Genomic DNA, 17,323 nt, shown 5'->3' with positions numbered 1-17,323 from the left:
AGCATGGAGGGCAGGATTGCACCAGGTTGAATTTGCTCCCCAAATCCTTTCCCTGGGACCAGGGAAATGCTCTCCCTCCTCTCCCTGGGGTCAGTCCCAGGCTGGTCCCTTCCTCCTGCTCCTTTTCTTGGACTTTCTGGGCTCTGCTGCTCCCCAAATCCTTGGGAAGCTGTCCCTGGGGGGCTATGGCTCTTTGGGGGTCTGTGTTTTCCCGGCTCTGGAGCAGGGAGATGTTTCCTTCTCCACAGCTCCGGCTACTGGGCACGGGACACTTCAAAGGAGATTGGCTTTTCAGCTCCATGTGAACGGGAGCTGGAAGGAGAAGGTCTCGGTGGTTTTTCCATCGTGCCTGCCAGGTGGAGACAACTTGGAGTTTTTGGAGTGTAAAGTTGTGCTTGGGCATTTGTCTGCGTGCAGGCAGAGCGAGGCGATGGAGCCGGGATTAGAGCCCACCCCGGGTTCCAGGGAGCTGTGGGTGCAGGCGAGGAGCAGAGAGAGGCCCCTTCTCTTGAGGTTCAGCTCTCATCCCCCCCAAAATGTGCCAAGATGGGGTGCGAGGAGAGGGTCTCTGCAGCACTACCCCCTTCAGCCGGGCTGGCGCGGGGGAAAGGGGAGCAGTGGGGAGCTGAGCCCTGGGTCTCCGCAACATGGGGCTGTTGGGGTGCCTGGGGACAACAGCGGTGTGTCAGCCAACACGGGGTCCAGCCATCACCGTCCCGGTTGCTGATGCTGCAGGCAGCCCTGCCTGGTGGCTTCTCCCAGGGGAGACCCAGGATGGGAAGGAGACCGGGGGGACGGCTGGGGGGCGATGCCACAGCATGGGGGGGAAGCGCTGCCTCCCTTGCCAGCAGCCCCCCCTCAAGCTGCGGGACACGGGGTCAGAGCAATATCAGAGCTTCTCCACCAGCCCTGTTGCTACAAATGCCACAGCACGGTCAGGTCTCAGCCAGCGCCTGCCTGCAGGAGGCTCGTCCCTCACCCTTGGCTTCACCAGAGTGGTTTTCATTAGTGTGTTTTCTTTGTCACACTGTGCAGAGCCTCGGGTTTTGGGGGGGGGGAGGCTGTGCTTTATAAATCCAATTAGTCTTGTTATTCAAATTACTTTGCCTTTTCTGCTGGAAGTCGCTGGAGTCAGAGTGGAGGCGCACAAAGCCTTTCCCTTAACTCAAACCAGATCGGAGCCACCACTGGGGTGGCAAAAGCTCAGAGTGGGGAGAAGAGGTGGGCAGGAAGGGGTTAAGAGCATGAAACTTTTGCTTCTGGGGATGGGGGCCTGAAAGCTTTTAACCCTTGCAGGAACGTGCCTGCCTTAGCCCACTGCCCTGCGGGATGCTCACACGGGCTGAGAACCGGTGCACTCGGGGCAGGTTTGGAAGCCGGGAGCGTGGGGTGGAGGGGGCTGCACTTGCTGGCGCTTCCAATGGGTGCTGGAGAGCAAAGGAGATCCTGCACAGTGTGACAAGGGCTGGAGGGGAGACACCCCCACCCATGGCACCCAGGGGCCCCGGGGACAGAGGGGCTCTGGGGCTGGTCCTGCCCCGAGGGACACCAGCGTTGAAACAGGGGTCATGGGGTGATGGGCTGCGGTGTGTTTGGTGAGGGGGTGGCTCAGGATGACCTAAGAAAAGTGTGAAAAAGCATATTTGACTGCTCTTCATGTGACATAATGTCCCCTGCACCCTTTCCCGTGTGACAGCAGACTAAGGGCTGTTCAGAGGTGTCTGAGTGCTGGCAGTGGTGCTGGCTCTATCCAGCCCAAATCTGAGCCTCTCACACCTTTAGATCCTCCCGGGCATCACCCAAAGCCAGGACATATCCGGCTCTACCTGAAAGCAGAGAATATCGCTGCTGCAGGGCTGAAAACGGGGAGATTCTGCCAAGTCTTCCCAACGCAGGGGTGACTCCTGCGAAGGGGGCTTGGGCAGGTTGGGGCCGTCAGTGTGTAGGGAGCAGGTGCGTGTGCGAGAGGGCACACGGGTCCCCGTGCCTGGGATGGGGAGGGATTCATCCCAGTGTGACTGGTGCCAGCATGATTTGGAGGGTGGGAGGAGACGGGTCACGGGGGTACGTGTGACAGCAGCACCGGGTGTTTCAGCCCCATCACAAGGAAGGGGTGAGCGATGCCTGCGGGTGAGGCTGGATCTTGCTGGGCAGTGCTTGGGCCCTCCTGGCTGAATTCAGGAACCAGCTTTCAGGCACCTTCCCATGGATGACCCCAAGAAGGTTTAAAACCTGACCGAGGTCTGCCCACCTCAGTCTGTTTAGACACAGGGCAGAAATGTGGACTCTAGCCTGAAGAAAGCCATGCCACCACAGCAGTAAAATCTATCCCCTTTTTCTTCCACTTGCTGTTCATTAGAGAGTGTGTTTCTGTATCGATTTGGGGAAATCACTGCCCTGATTGATGTCTCTTCCCCTGCCATGGGCCAGGGAGCGTTTCCTGACGGAGCGATGGATAATGCAGTGTGAGGATTTCCAGCTGATGTTGTGCAAGGGCTGGTTGTCCCTTTGCAAAAGAGACATCAGAAAGCTGCATGTGTGTGATGGAGATGCCAGAACAGTCAATATTTTCCCATGATCACTGGCCAACCCAAGGATCTGTTGGTTAAGAGCTGTCCCAAAGTCCATCGGTGGCTTTGGAACAAGCCCCAAAGCATTGCTGCCCTCTGCTCATCCTGCCCATGTTGCTCAGTACCCACCTGGGGCAGGGCCAGGGCAGTGGAGCAGGTACAAGGTTGGAGCAGGTACAAGGATGGAGCAGGTACAAGGATGGAGGAGATACAAGGATGGAGCAGGTACAAGGATGGAGGAGATACAAGGATGGAGCAGGTACAAGGATGGAGCAGGTACAAGGATGGAGGAGATACAAGGATGGAGCAGGTACAAGGATGGAGGAGATACAAGGATGGAGCAGGTACAAGGATGGAGGAGATACAAGGATGAAGCAGGTACAAGGATGGAGGAGATACAAGGATGGAGCAGGTACAAGGATGGAGCAGGTACAAGGATGAAGCAGGTACAAGGATGGAGGAGATACAAGGATGGAGCAGGTACAAGGATGGAGGAGGTACAAGGATGGAGGAGGTACAAGGATGGAGGAGGTACAAGGATGGAGCAGGTACAAGGATGGAGCAGGTACAAGGATGGAGGAGGTACAAGGATGGAGCAGGTACAAGGATGGAGGAGATACAAGGATGGAGCAGGTACAAGGATGAAGCAGGTACAAGGATGGAGGAGATACAAGGATGGAGCAGGTACAAGGATGGAGGAGGTACAAGGATGGAGCAGGTACAAGGATGGAGCAGGTACAAGGATGGAGGAGGTACAAGGATGGAGCAGGTACAAGGATGAAGCAGGTACAAGGACGGAGGAGATACAAGGATGGAGCAGGTACAAGGATGGAGGAGGTACAAGGATGGAGGAGGTACAAGGATGGAGCAGGTACAAGGATGGAGGAGGTACAAGGATGGAGGAGCCACATCCCCTCCAGCACAACCACCAACTAACAGTTTGCAGGAAGAAGACGTCCTGGTGTTTGCCAAGAGAACACCACTGAGGGTTTGAAGTGCCACAACAGGAACTTTTTTACAATTTATTGGGTTTTTTACAGGTTTTACAGTGCCTCTCTGGAGATCTGGTGATAGCAGGCTCGGCGAGATGCTGTTTTGAGGGAGGGATTACAGTTTGGCTGCAGGGATGAATGAGCAGCCGCTGGCGCAGGTGGTGGCAGGGGACGGTCTGGTCCCACCGCTGTGGCAGGATGCAGCAGGCGATGTTCCTCCTGGGGATGCTTTGAAACAAGCTTTTCTGGAGAATAACCCTGTAGCCCGCAAGGACAGGAGCACCAGGAGCTGAGGGGCTCAGATGTGGCTGCCAATAACCCCAGAGCCCGGGCAGCCACCAGTCTGTTGTGGGGACAGGGTGGCCCCCCATGCCGGGGTGCGATGCTCCTAGGGTGCTGTGGCAGCACAGGTGCCTGCTTCACCTCTGGGTCCCCACGTCTGAAACACTGATGGAGCTTTTGGCCTGTTTGAACATCCCTGGTGTTTACTTTGGATGTTGCTGCTGAATGAGGCGTTACAGGAAACACTACATGATTTTACATTTCCCCCGTCTCCTTTGGGTCTGGGAGAGGGCTCTGGCCAACTGAGCCAACATCGCCTCTTCCCAAACTGGGATCGTGATGGGGAGAGTCCCCGCAGAGCTGCACTGATGGGGCTGTAGGTGCAGCAAGGGCATGGGGACCAAGAGGGCATCTCTGTCTCTTCCCAAAACTCCCAGGACTGTGAGGGTGAGGAGACAAGCGAAAACCCCAGGCAGAGGCTCCTGGGTCTTTCTAGTGAAGTGCTGGTGTCCTGGCAAGAACTGTGTGTTTTCCCCTTGGGACTTGCTTTGGGGTTTCCCTGTTGGGATGTGCAATGTTGCCTGGGCTCCCCGGGATGCTCCACTCTCCTCCTCACTCTCTGGGTGTTTCTTTTCCCCGGGGCTGTGCTGGGATGGCCGTGCTCCAGGGCTGGCGGCTGCAAGAACACGACGTCTCAGGCTTTTGCTGAACAGAGAGAAAATGAAGCAATTCCAACGCACGGATGAGTCCACGCCATGAGCCTCCCTCTATGTTGGTCCTCAGAGGATACAAATTGCATCGCGTCCAGCTGCTGGCAGCCTCGGCTCTGCAGCTAACGCAGAAGCAGGTTGGTGGAATTTTCCAAGCTAAATGCCACGATCATCTTTGTCCTCCCTTTCTCAGATGCGTCTCCCCCAGAAATGGGTGTCTGGGAGCATTTCAGCCACAGCCAGGAGGTCACAACATCACCCCAGGCTTGTCAGTTTTGGCGCTGAGCATCCCTTTGGGGAGAGGTGCTGGCCCGGAAAGGCTGAAGGATGAGTTATCATCACCACGTTTGTCCCCACGGAAGCTGTGTCTCATGCAGTTCCCGAGCAGGGATCCAGTGTGGACAGACTCGCAGCATGTACCCAAGGGGGACCCCATGGCAGTGCCGGAGCCGGATGCCACCGCCGCACCACGTCACCCCGCGCAGCCCCGGGGGATCTGTGCCCCAACGCGCTACGTGTGCACCGAGCCGGGTGAGCAGGTCCTCACCGGCCCCGCGGCTCTGGCGGCGACGCACACCCGGCTTGGCAGCAGCTTCTTCCACCTGGCTCAGCTGGCAAAAACCTGTCACCCTTGGAGATGCTGTCAGCAGCTCCCTGGTGGCCCCACCACCAGCCCAAACGCCTCCCAGCCCCTCTGAGCCGGCTTCCCAGGAACCCAGTGCCAAGTGGCGGGAAGTCCCTTTTGGCACAGGCTCTTTGGGACAAAACCTTTGGGCTTCCCAGGAAGCATCCTGGAGCATCCTGGATGTGGGAAACCCCAGGGGATCGCTGCGATGAAGGGAGCCAAATCTGTGCTGGTCTCGGGGATGCTGGTGGTCAAGCCCTTGACCTCCCGCCAGGGCTGTGATCCTGCTGAAGCCAAATTTGGGCTTTCTGTCCTTTTTCTTTCTTTTTGGGAGGGGCCTGGTTGTCTTCCATGGGAGCATCTGTGCAGGCTGAGGAGCACAGGGTGGCCCTGGGCAGGGGGGCAGTGAGGGCAGGGGCAGATTTGGGCATGCCGGATGGCCGGACAGCCATGCGGAGCAGATGACAGCTTGTCCACGCCTGGGAACAGCCGGGGCCGCTGCTCCTGCATTTGGGGAGCGCTGCGGGCTGCAGGGTGTCACGGTGGCCCCATGGGCAGCCCGTGTGGACGTGCGGGGCTCCACAGCCCTAACCTTTTGCTACCAGACAGAATAACAATGCCGTCTCGCTGGGGTATAATGGCTGGTGTTTGCTTGAGATATAAAGGCACAGAGCTTTCACATGAGGTAATACTGATAAGTTACACTCTCACTCGTGGCTCCGCCTGCCAGCCGGCACTGGGGCTGGCAGTGGCCCCCACTTGCCTTCGCTGAGCCGGGACGTGCCGCTGGCCCCTCGGTCCCGCGGTCTCCGCTGGAGCATCACCCCTGTTTGCCCTCGGTGTGGTGTCCCCAGCCAGCCCACAGCCCCACAGTGGGCTCTGCAGGGGCTGTTCAGACCCCAGCCCGCGTGTGTGGGGTGGGGTGGCAGCGATGGGGGGCTGTGGGGTGAGTCCCTAACCCCAGGACTGTGGAGCAGCGTGGTCTGTTAGTCCCTGACTGCCTCAAAGGCACCTTTTCCATCCTGCTGGGGGTATCAGGTGGAGATGGAACTCACCGCATGTCTCCTGTCCTATGCACCTTGTCCCCTGACCCCAGGTCTTGCTGCCCACAAGCTCAGTACCTTGTTTCTCCGAAAATAAGACAGGGTCTTATACAATTTTTGCTCCAAAAGATGCTTACTTTTTTACATGTATATCTGCCTGGACACTATTTAAATTGACTTTCAAAATGAACTGTAACTAGGGCTTATTTTTGGAGTAGGGCTTATATTTCGAGCATCCTCAAAAATCATGCTAGGACTTATTTTCAAGGTAGGTTTTATTTTCAGGGAACAGCTACCTGCCTGGGTTTCCTGATGGGCCCATGGATCTGTGTCCCATCATGTGCTCCAGCACCCTGGGACCTCAGAGCTTTATCATCTGAAACCCCTTTGAGCACCTTTGGGACGCTCAGTCCTGCCACTGGCAGGACAGGAGGGTGCAGGGAAACCAAGGGCCAGGTTTCTAAAGAGATTTGGCTATCTATAAGCAGGGAGGAAGGGGCTTGAAGGTATCCAGGAGACAAAGCCAGGAGACCCCAGCTAAATCGGGAGCAAAGCACTGACTCTGCTGCTTTGATGTCCCACCCTGGCACCCCACCTCTTTCCTCCGCTGCCTCCTTCACCTCTTTCTTGGCTGCCTGTCCTTCTGTGCTGGGGTCTGGTTCTCCCTTTGCTGGATAAACATACCCAAACCAGACCTTTCCCCTGGCCTGGGGGGAGCTGCAAGTGTTCCTCCAGGCGTCTGAGGGAGATGGGAACCCAACAGTCCTGATCTTGGGTGGCTTGTTTCCCAACCAGAGGTATGGAGGGCTCAGGAGAAGACTGGAGAAGCTGAAGGACGGGTGGGGCAAGACCACATGCGTTGTGACACAGCAGATGGGTATCTACTGTGGAGAGAGATTTTTTGGCATATTTATGGTAATAAATCTGTCTCCCTGCCCTCTGTCCCCCCCCAAGCATGGCTTGTGTCCTCAGGTCAAGTGCCCAGAAGGCTCGCAGTGCCTGAGCGATGTCAAAGCAAGTGAGACTCTGGCTGAACTCTGGGTGCTTCTGCCGCAATCGAGACATTTCCAAGAGCGCTCAGAGGCTCCAGGGCGAACCCTTGGCCCCGCTCTGCCTTCGAGCATATCCTTGTGCCCTGCGGATCTGTCCTCTGGACAACAGCAGGGAGAGCACCCCTCTGCCCTCCACGCCCCTGCCACGGCCTGCAACCCAAAATATTCAGCATCAAAGAGAGGTGACAGGTTGGCAGGGGCGATGTTTCCACCTGCAGTGCCGCTTTGTGCCGGGTGGGCTGCGGGAAGCAGACGGAGGCACCAGAGGAACCGATTTGCTCCATCCAGGGTTGCCCTCGCAGAGTCATTTTGGGGCAGCTCCAGCCCCTTGGCCAGTCACTCCTGATTAACACTGATGTAAACGAGCACCGGGTGGGCCCTTAACTCCTCGCTGAAACCACAAGCAGAGGAGCCAAAGCCTTCGTAAGCGGGTGCTCCCGGCCAAGGAGCCACGTGGTGCTCTCGCCTCAGCCGAGGTGCCGCAACATGTTCCAGCCTCCAGCTTAGTTGGGGAGCAGCTACCAGTTACTGCCCGGGGGGAGATGGTGAGATAATCCTGCGCTGTGGGAAAGCAAGCTGGGACACCAGGCTGGGCTTGCTGCTACAGGACCCCAGGAAACGCGAGCACAGGGGAAAAATCTGCCCTTTTAGAAAGCCCAGGAGTCACCATGGAGGGTTGCAGGAGCAGCAGTGAGGCAACTGCTTCTTTCTGCTCTGCAGCCATGAGGATGGCATGGATGGAAGGTGGTGCCAAAGGCGAGACTGAAGCAGTCCAGCCCTTCCCTGGGAGGGATTGTGTTTGGTGAGAACCCACACGAGGCTCCAGCTTGCTGCCGCATTTGCACGTGGCCTCTTTCAAAGGGTGTGAAGGAGGCGAACGCAGCTTGTCCCGGCCACACGGGGATCTGCTGCGTGTCTGCGGGGCACTGGGAAGGCGACACTTATTCTCTGCATCTCCTCTTTGTCTGGGGCAGAACAAAAGGAGACACAAACGCAGGCTCTGCCCCATGGACCAGACCAGATTTCCAGATCTCCAGCTGCTGGCAGGAGAGGAGGGATGAGAAATGCTCTGCCAGTCTGCTGGGGCTCGCGGCCCCGCGTGCAGCAGGGCCCCAGCTGGAAGCAGGAGGCGAGGATGGCAGAGCCGTCCAGCCGAGCAGCCATATCCCTCTCGTCATGCATGATATCACCGCAAAAATGCAGGCCCCAGTGCCGGCAGCAGCACTAGCAAACCCCGAATCCCTCCAGCTTCCTCCCCCCATCTATCCTGTCCTGTGGAAGGAACAGACACGCTGAAGCTGCTGCAGCCAGTGGCACCACCTGGTGCAGGAGGGAACCTGTCCAAGCTCTGGGTTTGGCTTCACCCTCATGGGGAGTGAAGAAGAGCAGAGACATGACGTGACTTTAGTGGGTGGCACAGAGAGGAGCTGCTGGTACCACCTGGCTGGCAGGGGGAGAGGGGCAGAGGGGTTGGGAGCTCCTGTGTCCCCATTGCCCCATCTCTTGCCCTTCCAGGTGGGTGAGCTCCTTGCTCCTCAGTGCAGCAAGAGCAGCCTGGAGGGACAGTGTGGGCCAGCCCTGCACAGCTGGGGACATGACACGGCCGAGCCTGAGCAGAGCAGATGCCAACTGCCTTGCTTTGGCAGTAGCTGGGTGAGCAGGACACGGGGGTGCATGTGCTCTCCCACTCAAATTGTGATCCCCCGTGGCCATGCTCTCCCTGGGGCCATCTCCAGTGGAAATGCTGTCCATCCTCCGTTTTTGGGGCCGTTGTGGAGCAGCTCCTGTGCGGCTGGAGGCTCTGCTCATTCGGAGGGGGCTGCTCCCCTCCTCGCTGCCCAATGAGCGGCAGCTGCATGGCCGGTGTTCGCCTTCAGCAGCTCCATCTCAGAGGGGTCACCGTGGCTTCGTGGAGGCTCAGCAGTGCTGGATGGGAGCGCGGCTGCGGGGCTGGTTTGTGTCTTGGTGGGGCTGGTGACCATGGGTTGTGCTACACGCTGAGCAGACGCGGCCTCGTGTGCTTTAGAGGTAACCGGGACTGTGGCACCGACCCGCAGGGTCAGGAACAAGCACCACGGGTCAGGCGTCTTCCCCATCCCAAGTGAAGGGGCAGCACAGCCAGCCTGCTCAGCCCCACGTTCCTGCTGAACTGGGGGCTCCACACAGCCTTTCCCCACCAAAGCCCCCTTCCCCCACTCCTGGTGAGGCTGCTCTGGGCAGACAGCTCAAACAGGGTTGATTGAGGGTGCCGTGAGGCCAGTTTATTGCTCTCCAGTTCTTCTTCTGTCTGAAGTTCTTCGGCAAATGCAGCCCGAGTTTGCAGGGTGCCCAAAGCCCCTGCTCCCAGCCAGCCCCTGGGTCTGGCTCTGCTGTGAAGCCCCGTGGGAGCTCTGCAGGCACAGGAGGAGTGGGGAGCGACAAGTCCCAGCTCCTGACTCTGGTCTCGTGCTTTACCGTCACCCTCTGACGCAAAGGCTCTGACTTGTCCTCGAGGGGATCAGGCTGCTCAGCACCACAAGCTGGTCATTGCCCGGGTGGGTGGGCTGGAGGACCGGCAGGTTCCCTGGTGCCCAACCCCAGCGCTGGGGCAGCGTGAGGGCGCAGGGCCAGGAGCCGGTGCCGCTGTCCCCTGCGGGGACGGTGACGCCATTGGGTGTGAGGGACACCTATCCATGATGCATCTGGAGGGACAGGAGCAAAGCTCTGAGGGTTTCCAATGGGTCAACACCAGTCTCAGCTCTTCACAACATCAAATCAGCTAAACTATATATATATACACACACATATAATTTTTTTCACCTATCTGGCTGGAAACTTTGGCTGAAGCAGAAGAGCTGGCGGAGAACTGGAAGAAGCCACCACAGAGGCCTCAGCCGTGCTGGAAGGAGGGGAGGGGTCTGCAAACCCCGGGGACCAAGGTGACAGCCTGTGGGGACCTGCCGGGTGACAGCAGCTCCCGTCTGCAGCGCCCCGGCCCCGCGGGGACCCGGCAGCGGTCCCTGCTCAGCCCCGCAGGACGTGCCCCAGCCGGGCTGTCTGACCCGGGGGCACCGGCCTCAGCCACTCCGGAGGCTGCGGAGACCCCCGGGTCCCCCTGCCCACCCCCACCCGGCAGTGCCCCCCTCGCAGGGCCCATGCCGAGGTCGGTGCCCAGGCCCGGTGCCGCACAGGCGGACCCGGAGTATGTCACTGTCCCCCCGCCCGGGGTACGAGAGGCTGGGGCTGCGCTGTCAGGGAAGGAGCGAGCGCTTCGCGCGCGAGGCCTTCTGAGCCCTGCCGCGGCCCGTAGGCCGCCCCTGACCCGGAAGCGGACGGCGGGGGCGTTGGGACATTTAAACGGCGCGGCCGGCGCGGCGGGGGGAGCGGCGCGGCCGGTGAGTGGCGGGGCCCGGGGCCTCTTCGGCGGGACCGGCACCGGGGTCCGGGCAGGGGGCGGCCCGGCGGCGCTCAGGCCTTGTCAGCCCCGCGTTAGAGCTGCAGCGCGGGGCCGGGCCCGGCGGTTTGCGGGCTGGTGGGGCGGGCGCCGCCGGCTCCTGTCCCGAGCCCCGCGGCGGGGCGGTCACAGCCCGGGGGGCGGCGGGGGCTGCGGGCGGGAGCGCTGCTGGTGGTGCCCGGCGGGCGAGGGGCTGGTCCCGCGGGTGCGGCCCCGCAGCCCCGTCCCGGCCGCGCTGCCGGTGCTGGGGGCGGTTGTGGCGCTGGGACAGCCCGGGGGCGGGCGGGCGGGGGAGCCCGGGGCCGCTCCTCCCGACCGGCCGGGGGAACATACGCGGGGTGGTGTTCATGTCGAGCCTCGCCGAGCGACCGTCTCCCCCCGGCGCTGCCGTCCGTCTGTCCGCCGGTTCCCGCTGTCCCGGCTGTGCCCCCGGCCCGCCGGCTCTTGGGCAGCGCGCCGTTCCGGGCTGCCCGTGGGAAATGAAGCTATAACGTGTGGGGGCTTGTAATTCCATCTCCCCCTCTCCCCCCTTTTATTTTTTGTTTGTCTATGCTCCAATTCCAAACAATTAACGTAATTAAAGTTGCAGAAATTACAGCGGAGGCGAGGTGCAAATGTTTATTCTTGTAAATAAAGATGGCAAGCTCCTGTATCCCGGAACCAGTGTTTGGAGAGTAGCCTCGCTGGCTTTTATGAGTGTTATCTACTTCTGTTGGCAACGGCAGGAGGTGACGTTAAAAGCAAGCTCGCTGTAGACCTACCCGCGTGAGGGTTTTGTAATAGCGCTGTAGCAGGTCAGTCTATTAGAAAAGTTTAGCTATTGGCCAGCACCGATGGAAAATCTTAGGAACAAGAATCACAAACCACACAAAGAATTTTTCCTATGTATTCAGGGATTTTTAATTTTTTGCTTTGTGTTGCGAAGCCCGTTCACATCCGTGCTCAATTACTTAGGTAAATCTCACCGCAGCGTGTGTTGTTTCCCCGAAAGGGCCAGAGCAGGGACTGCGGGGAGGAGCTGGTGCTGCGGTTCTTGGTCCCTGTTGATTGATGCTCCGTTCCCAGGCAGCTTGTGCACAGAGGAGGCTGCCTGGGTGCTGGTCTGTGCAGCTGCAGCAGAGGGGAGAAGAGGGCCGGGGTGGATTGAAGCAAAATTCCAAGCACGCTGGGACTGGAGAAGGGAATATAAATTTCTCATCTGCTGGACTCCGTATTCTGCCCTGCCAACACCCCTGTGCTTACGGAAGTGAAGAGAGAGAGGTTTAATGGACAGTATCCTATATTTTAGAGTCCAGTGCCCATCAGTTCTGACATAGAAGAGATGACGGTAAGCCCTGAAGTTCTCAATGTACCAGTGGGGGCAAAGTTTGACTTCAAACATGCCTTGAAAGAAAAAGATGAGGCATTTTAATGAAAACCCACACAAGACAACAGTTGCACTGGGCTCCACTATCAATATATTTTTAGTTTGCTCTTTGATGTTAGCTACATCCGTGATCCCTTATGCCTTAGCTACAGCAAAAGGCATTGCTATATCCTGTCCGTACCTGTAATTTAGCTTAATAGTAGCTGAGGATAATTTCCTATGTTGTTTCACTCCAAAAACTTAAAAGCTAGAGCAGATTAAACAGGATTGGAAGATGCTTGATCTACTTAAGCTCCACACTTGTGTGGCAAAGGTGGAGGTGTAAAAACCGTCTACAGAAACTGGTGCTGGATGTGGCAGCAGCCAGTGTGTCTCAATCACTAAGAATTATGAGGTCTTGCAAGATATTTAGCTGTGCTGGGGAATTTATTGTATGTCAGTTGCACCAAGAGTGAGTTTATGGCTAGAAAGATGTGCTGAAATGATTGGTCTTGGTATTTGAAGCAAATGTTCTATATAATCTAGAAGCATCAGTCGCTGTTGGGGGATGTAACAGGCGGTGTATGCTTTTCACTGCAACGCTGAAGCCCTTTGGTAAGGATGAGGCTATTTTTGAAGACCCCAGCTTGGACATTACAAGATTTTACCTCTGATTACTGCTAAACTGATGCAGCTGATACAGTCCGTGAATCACTGCCTTAATTTACTCGGCTTTTTCAAAGGCATGGGGGAGTGGATTAAAGGAATCCCTTATATTTGGGGCATCTGCATCAGGACAAAAATCCTTGTTGTGTGTGGCGTATGGGCAGGTACGGCTTATGGGCCATGGTCACTGATGGGGACTCGGTGTGGGGCAGATGTTGAGCACATGGTGAAACCCCTTCCTCTGTTTGAGCCCAGAATTTCTATAAAGGTCAATACATTCTCATTTAGTACATTTTTCTGTCTTTTGGCATAATCAATTATTTGACACTTTGTTCCAAGAAAATAACCCTTTTTTTCCCCCCTGTGTCTATTTATAACTCTTTGAAGTCTGGCCCTTTTACTGCCCTATGGATCAGCCGGGGTATGCGAGAAGTTCTCCTTCTGCCCAAGGTGCCAGAGAGGGGGTGAGCAAGCCCGCCGCTCCCCAGAAGAACGCGTACGCCAGGCTGGTGCAGAAGCACCACAGCAGCCGGTTCCGCTCCTATTTGAACCACATTGCGCAGAAGATGCAGCTGGACGAGAGCACGTCCAACGAGCCCAGCTCGGATCTGGACTCACCCCTGAGGAGAGGCCTGGGGAAGGACAACCCAGCCAGGAATGGGTTGAACGTGCATGGTTACTCACCGGTCAGAACATCTCATCTAGAACAGCCCATGCCCGGAGGATTTGAGAACGATAAACCCCAAACCGCTCTGAACAGATATCCTCATAAAAAAAATGCAATTGTTAGCCCAGAAGGAGACTTGGAGGTGGAGGAAGACGACTATGTGCATCAGCATGGAGCTGCAGCTGACTTGATAAGTATGAGCGATGCCCTGGGTGGGAGAGTGTCGAACAGCCTGAGGCATCGCGCGGCTCTGCAGAAGTCCTCCGGTTCTGATGAAAAGGAAGAGGAGGACACATGGAGGAGGAAACACAAGAAACGAGGCAGGTGTCCTGCCAACACAGATACAGCAGCTGGACACTTGTTGACTGAGCAGTTTAGTGAGGATGTGCCGGCAATAAATTCCAGGAGGAACAGTCACTTGTCTCCAGGTCAAGTCCAAGGTGAGTTCGTGCTAATGAACTGTTTGGTCCATTTGCTACAATGACTGTGGGATTGAATGGGATGTTTTAGTCATGAGTGAGTTAACACGAGCCGGTTCTACTCTGTCCAAGTTAATCAGCCCTTAGTTACCTGTGGGTGGCTTTGTCCTGGTTTACAAGTAAGCCGTCGGCATGTGCGAATGGCTTTGTGTGGAGCCAGCTCAGTGCTGGCAGGACCTAATCCCCTGGCCTGGGCTCTGTGAATGTGGCTGTGCTGCTTCCAGGATCAGCTCAAGACCAGGAGAGCCCAATTTCTGTGTTGTAGAGTCCAAATTAAGAAGACTGCTGACTCAGAGTAGAGTCACGCTTTCCTCTGCGCTGCCTCTTTGTATCTGGAGTGCTGGTTTGCCTTTGTGGAGGGTCCAAGTCCATCTGTGCTCAGGAGCTAAGGTGCCTATATAATATCGAATTCCTGATACAGATTGTTGACTCCAGTAAATTTTGCCACTAGGAACAAAGAGACCACATCTTGCAGTGATGAAGTGAATGTGTCTCTTAAATGTGACGTTCAAGGCAAAAAGCCCACTTATGGAGATTAATTAAATCCTTTATTAGAACAAACAAACCAAAATCAAACCCCCAAACCACAGCATCAACAAGTAACTAAAGCCAATTTAAATTGGATCTCTCAGTGCAATGGGTTAAATCTTTCTCTGAATGTTGTTAATGGTGAAATACTTGTATAGCCTGATCTTATGAGCTGCTACTGAAGGAATTCATAAATGTCACAGCATTAAATTCTCTGTAACAAGTGGAAAAGAGATCAATTTCTTAGATGGGTAAGATGGGCCTGAGGCCTATCACAGCTCTTGGATTGGAAATCAAGTAAATCTGTAACTAAATCAATCTTACAAGACTATGCCCTGTCACTCAAGAGTGGCACGTAATGTGCTTTTTACAGGGTTTGTGGCATTTTTGAGGCTGTGACAGTAGATTATGTGCTACAGTTGGTAAACTTTCACGAGTTCCTGCAAGACAGATCATAGTCTGAGATTTAACACAAGTAAGTTATGCTGTAATTTGTTGATGAGCTTGATTTTTGGAAGGGTTTTTTTGGCATGCTTTGCTGTAACACTGTTAAATAGACTTTGTCCCTCACTCCCTCTTTCCCCTGTCAGCTTTTGGAGAGGAGGGAAGAGCAGCTAACAGAGGTGGATAGTCTGCAAGGCTTACAGTTTGTAGGCATGAAAATGAGAGGTACCTACATGGCTTTTAATCTAAAATAGAAACACCCTGACTTTCAAATGCAAGCACCTGTGGTTCCCTCCTGCTGTAGCTGGGAGTAGGGTTGCACAAACACTTTGAAAACCAGTTGTTTGTTTAGTGTAAAGACCTAGAGCAGAAAATGTTGACCCTCATGTTTGACCTCCCAGGTGGAAAACTCACACTGTGTGGAAAGGTTATTGGAAAATTATTTGCTTAAAAGTGACACCCTTCCTCTTCTTCCCCCCCTGCACTCCTGTGTAGCTGAGACTGGTTACTCTGCAGAACAATTGCAGGGACATGAAAACAATTTATTGGGGATGAAAGAAATAGGAAAAAAAAAATATATGTAATTTGATTCAGAGAAATGTCTCTTCTGCTGTTCAGTTTTAGTATATTTTAGTGCTCCTGTTGGACTGAACTGAAGGCTTTACAGTATGCAAGCTTAGGTATAAGAACTCACACATCACAGTTCCAGATTAATATTTTCTGACTTCAAAGGTTGTCTTTCTCTCTTGATGCTGATATAAGTCATATTACTTTGCACAGGCAGGTGTCTGGTTTGATCAGTTTAAATCAAGGCTTGTGAAACTGTGATGGCAAGAATCACTTCTGTCATAGCGGTGAGGCATATAATCTTTTCAGCAGTGACATTTCCTCACAAATTAACTCCGTTCAGGCTGTTGTAGGCTTTCCAAAAGGCTCTTTGAGCTAATCTCAAAGCCAAGCATCTCTTTATATCGCTGCTTTTCATTGTCCTCTTCTTAACAGCTCTGCAGCTCAGGCTTTAACCATGGTCAGGTTTGCAGCCATCCTAAAACTGAACGTGCTAAAGTTGAAGGCGAACGTGGAGGGCTGAGAAACGCCTTTGAGTGCTCTGGGTGGGCTGTTGGCTGCGAGGGGCCGAGAGGCTTGGAAGACAGAAATAATTTCCTAGCAGATAATGAGGAGATTGGCCCTGGTGGTCTCTGCTGGTGTTCCATATAGTAACTGCCTTTAGTGGCTATTGGAAAGTTTGCAGTTGAGAGAGTTGAGTGTGAACAAAACTTCATTGTCCCTCATCTGAAACATGTGGCACAGCCGCGAAACTGCGCATTGGATTCCCTGTGCAGCATCAGCACTCTGAGATTTGGGAGGATATAGGTACGTTTTGCAGATTGTTGTTCCTTTCTGTGCAGCTCTAACCTCTGTGAAGAGAATTGCCATAAAGCCTGCTCTTCTGAAGTTTCTTCTCAAACAAGCTCCAATAAGACAGAAAATAATCCTAAAATGCCAATTTAAATGATGATGCTTATAGTTTTTCATCTAATACAATTTCCCTGCTGGTACTTTTCCCTAAATCTCCAGTCCTCTAGGTTCCTTGGGTGTTAGAATTCAGTTAAACTTCCTTAACAGAAAGTCTTTTCTGAAGTCCCCTGGGTTGTTTTCTGGTTTCGATCAAAGTCTCTAAGGGTTTTCCCACTTCAATACAGAGTTAGTCATCGAAATCTCTTTTCAGACTGACTGATGTTTCTGTTGTAAAAGAGCTTAAAACCCCTTTTTCCTTGAGGACAGAAGTACCGACTCCTTCTGTGGCATCTGTCTGTCACATGCTAGTAGTTAGGATTTGCATGGCTGCTAAGTGGAACTTCATCTGAAATGTCTGTGGTGTGTTGCTTTATCAGTAAGTAGTTTAGACCAAGCGATGTGTTTTATTCAGGGCAGCGCGGTTTTGGTTGCTTTCTGAGTACGTGCGCTTCTCAGCCTGGTTTTGGGGGAACGTTGCTGTTTGATAGCGCAGTCCTGAGCCTGCTGGAAAGCCTAAAAACCAGACATCTGCAGAAGAGAACTGTCCTCCAAACATGGAGCGCAGCGTGGTCTTTGGGAACACCACCTCCTGGCCACACTCGGTTTCAGAGGATCTCGGGAGCTGGGACTGAGGTGGCTTTGATGCTGAAAATTTGGGTGGAGCAGGATGCTCGTGAAGGCGGGTTGCTACTGAAATAGGCTCAGGTTTTGCAGGGCTGGATATACAGTCTCAGTCTGTATCTGCAGACATCCTCCTTGGGAAGAACACACGACCAGCTTTGCTCGGCAGCCTCCTGAGGCTCCTCTCGTAAGAGCTTTGTGGGTTCATGGTGTGACTGAGGTATCTTGCCCAGCTGTCAGGGTCAGCGTGCCCCCTGAGTAGAAACAGATAATTCCTGGGTAACAACTCTGAAACAGTATATAGGATTTCCACGGCTCTTCCTGATTTATCATCTGACACGTTTATTT

General features: G+C 54.8%; 1 protein-coding gene across 2 annotated transcripts in view; it reads left to right on the top strand.

Moving 5' to 3' along the window:
- Nucleotides 1-10,568: 10,568 nt before the first annotated feature.
- The window catches only part of DIS3L2 (DIS3 like 3'-5' exoribonuclease 2), a 190,738-nt gene continuing 183,983 nt past the window's right edge, over nucleotides 10,569-17,323 (top strand). Inside the window, exons 1-2 of one of the 2 annotated variants that reach the window (XM_082056350.1) lie at nucleotides 10,569-10,648; nucleotides 13,106-13,825. In XM_082056350.1, the coding sequence (XP_081912476.1) occupies nucleotides 13,126-13,825 (700 nt within the window). In that variant the 5' untranslated portion in view covers nucleotides 10,569-10,648; nucleotides 13,106-13,125. The remainder of the gene's footprint in view (nucleotides 10,649-13,105; nucleotides 13,826-17,323) is intronic. The other variant, XM_082056352.1, reaches the window with a different exon arrangement.

This window comes from Streptopelia decaocto (genome assembly GCF_964273445.1).
Source record: "Streptopelia decaocto genome assembly, chromosome: 6".
NCBI lineage: Eukaryota > Metazoa > Chordata > Aves > Columbiformes > Columbidae > Streptopelia > Streptopelia decaocto.
The sequence above is the reverse complement of the archived record's forward strand: the minus strand, read 5'-3'. Positions and strand labels throughout refer to the sequence as shown.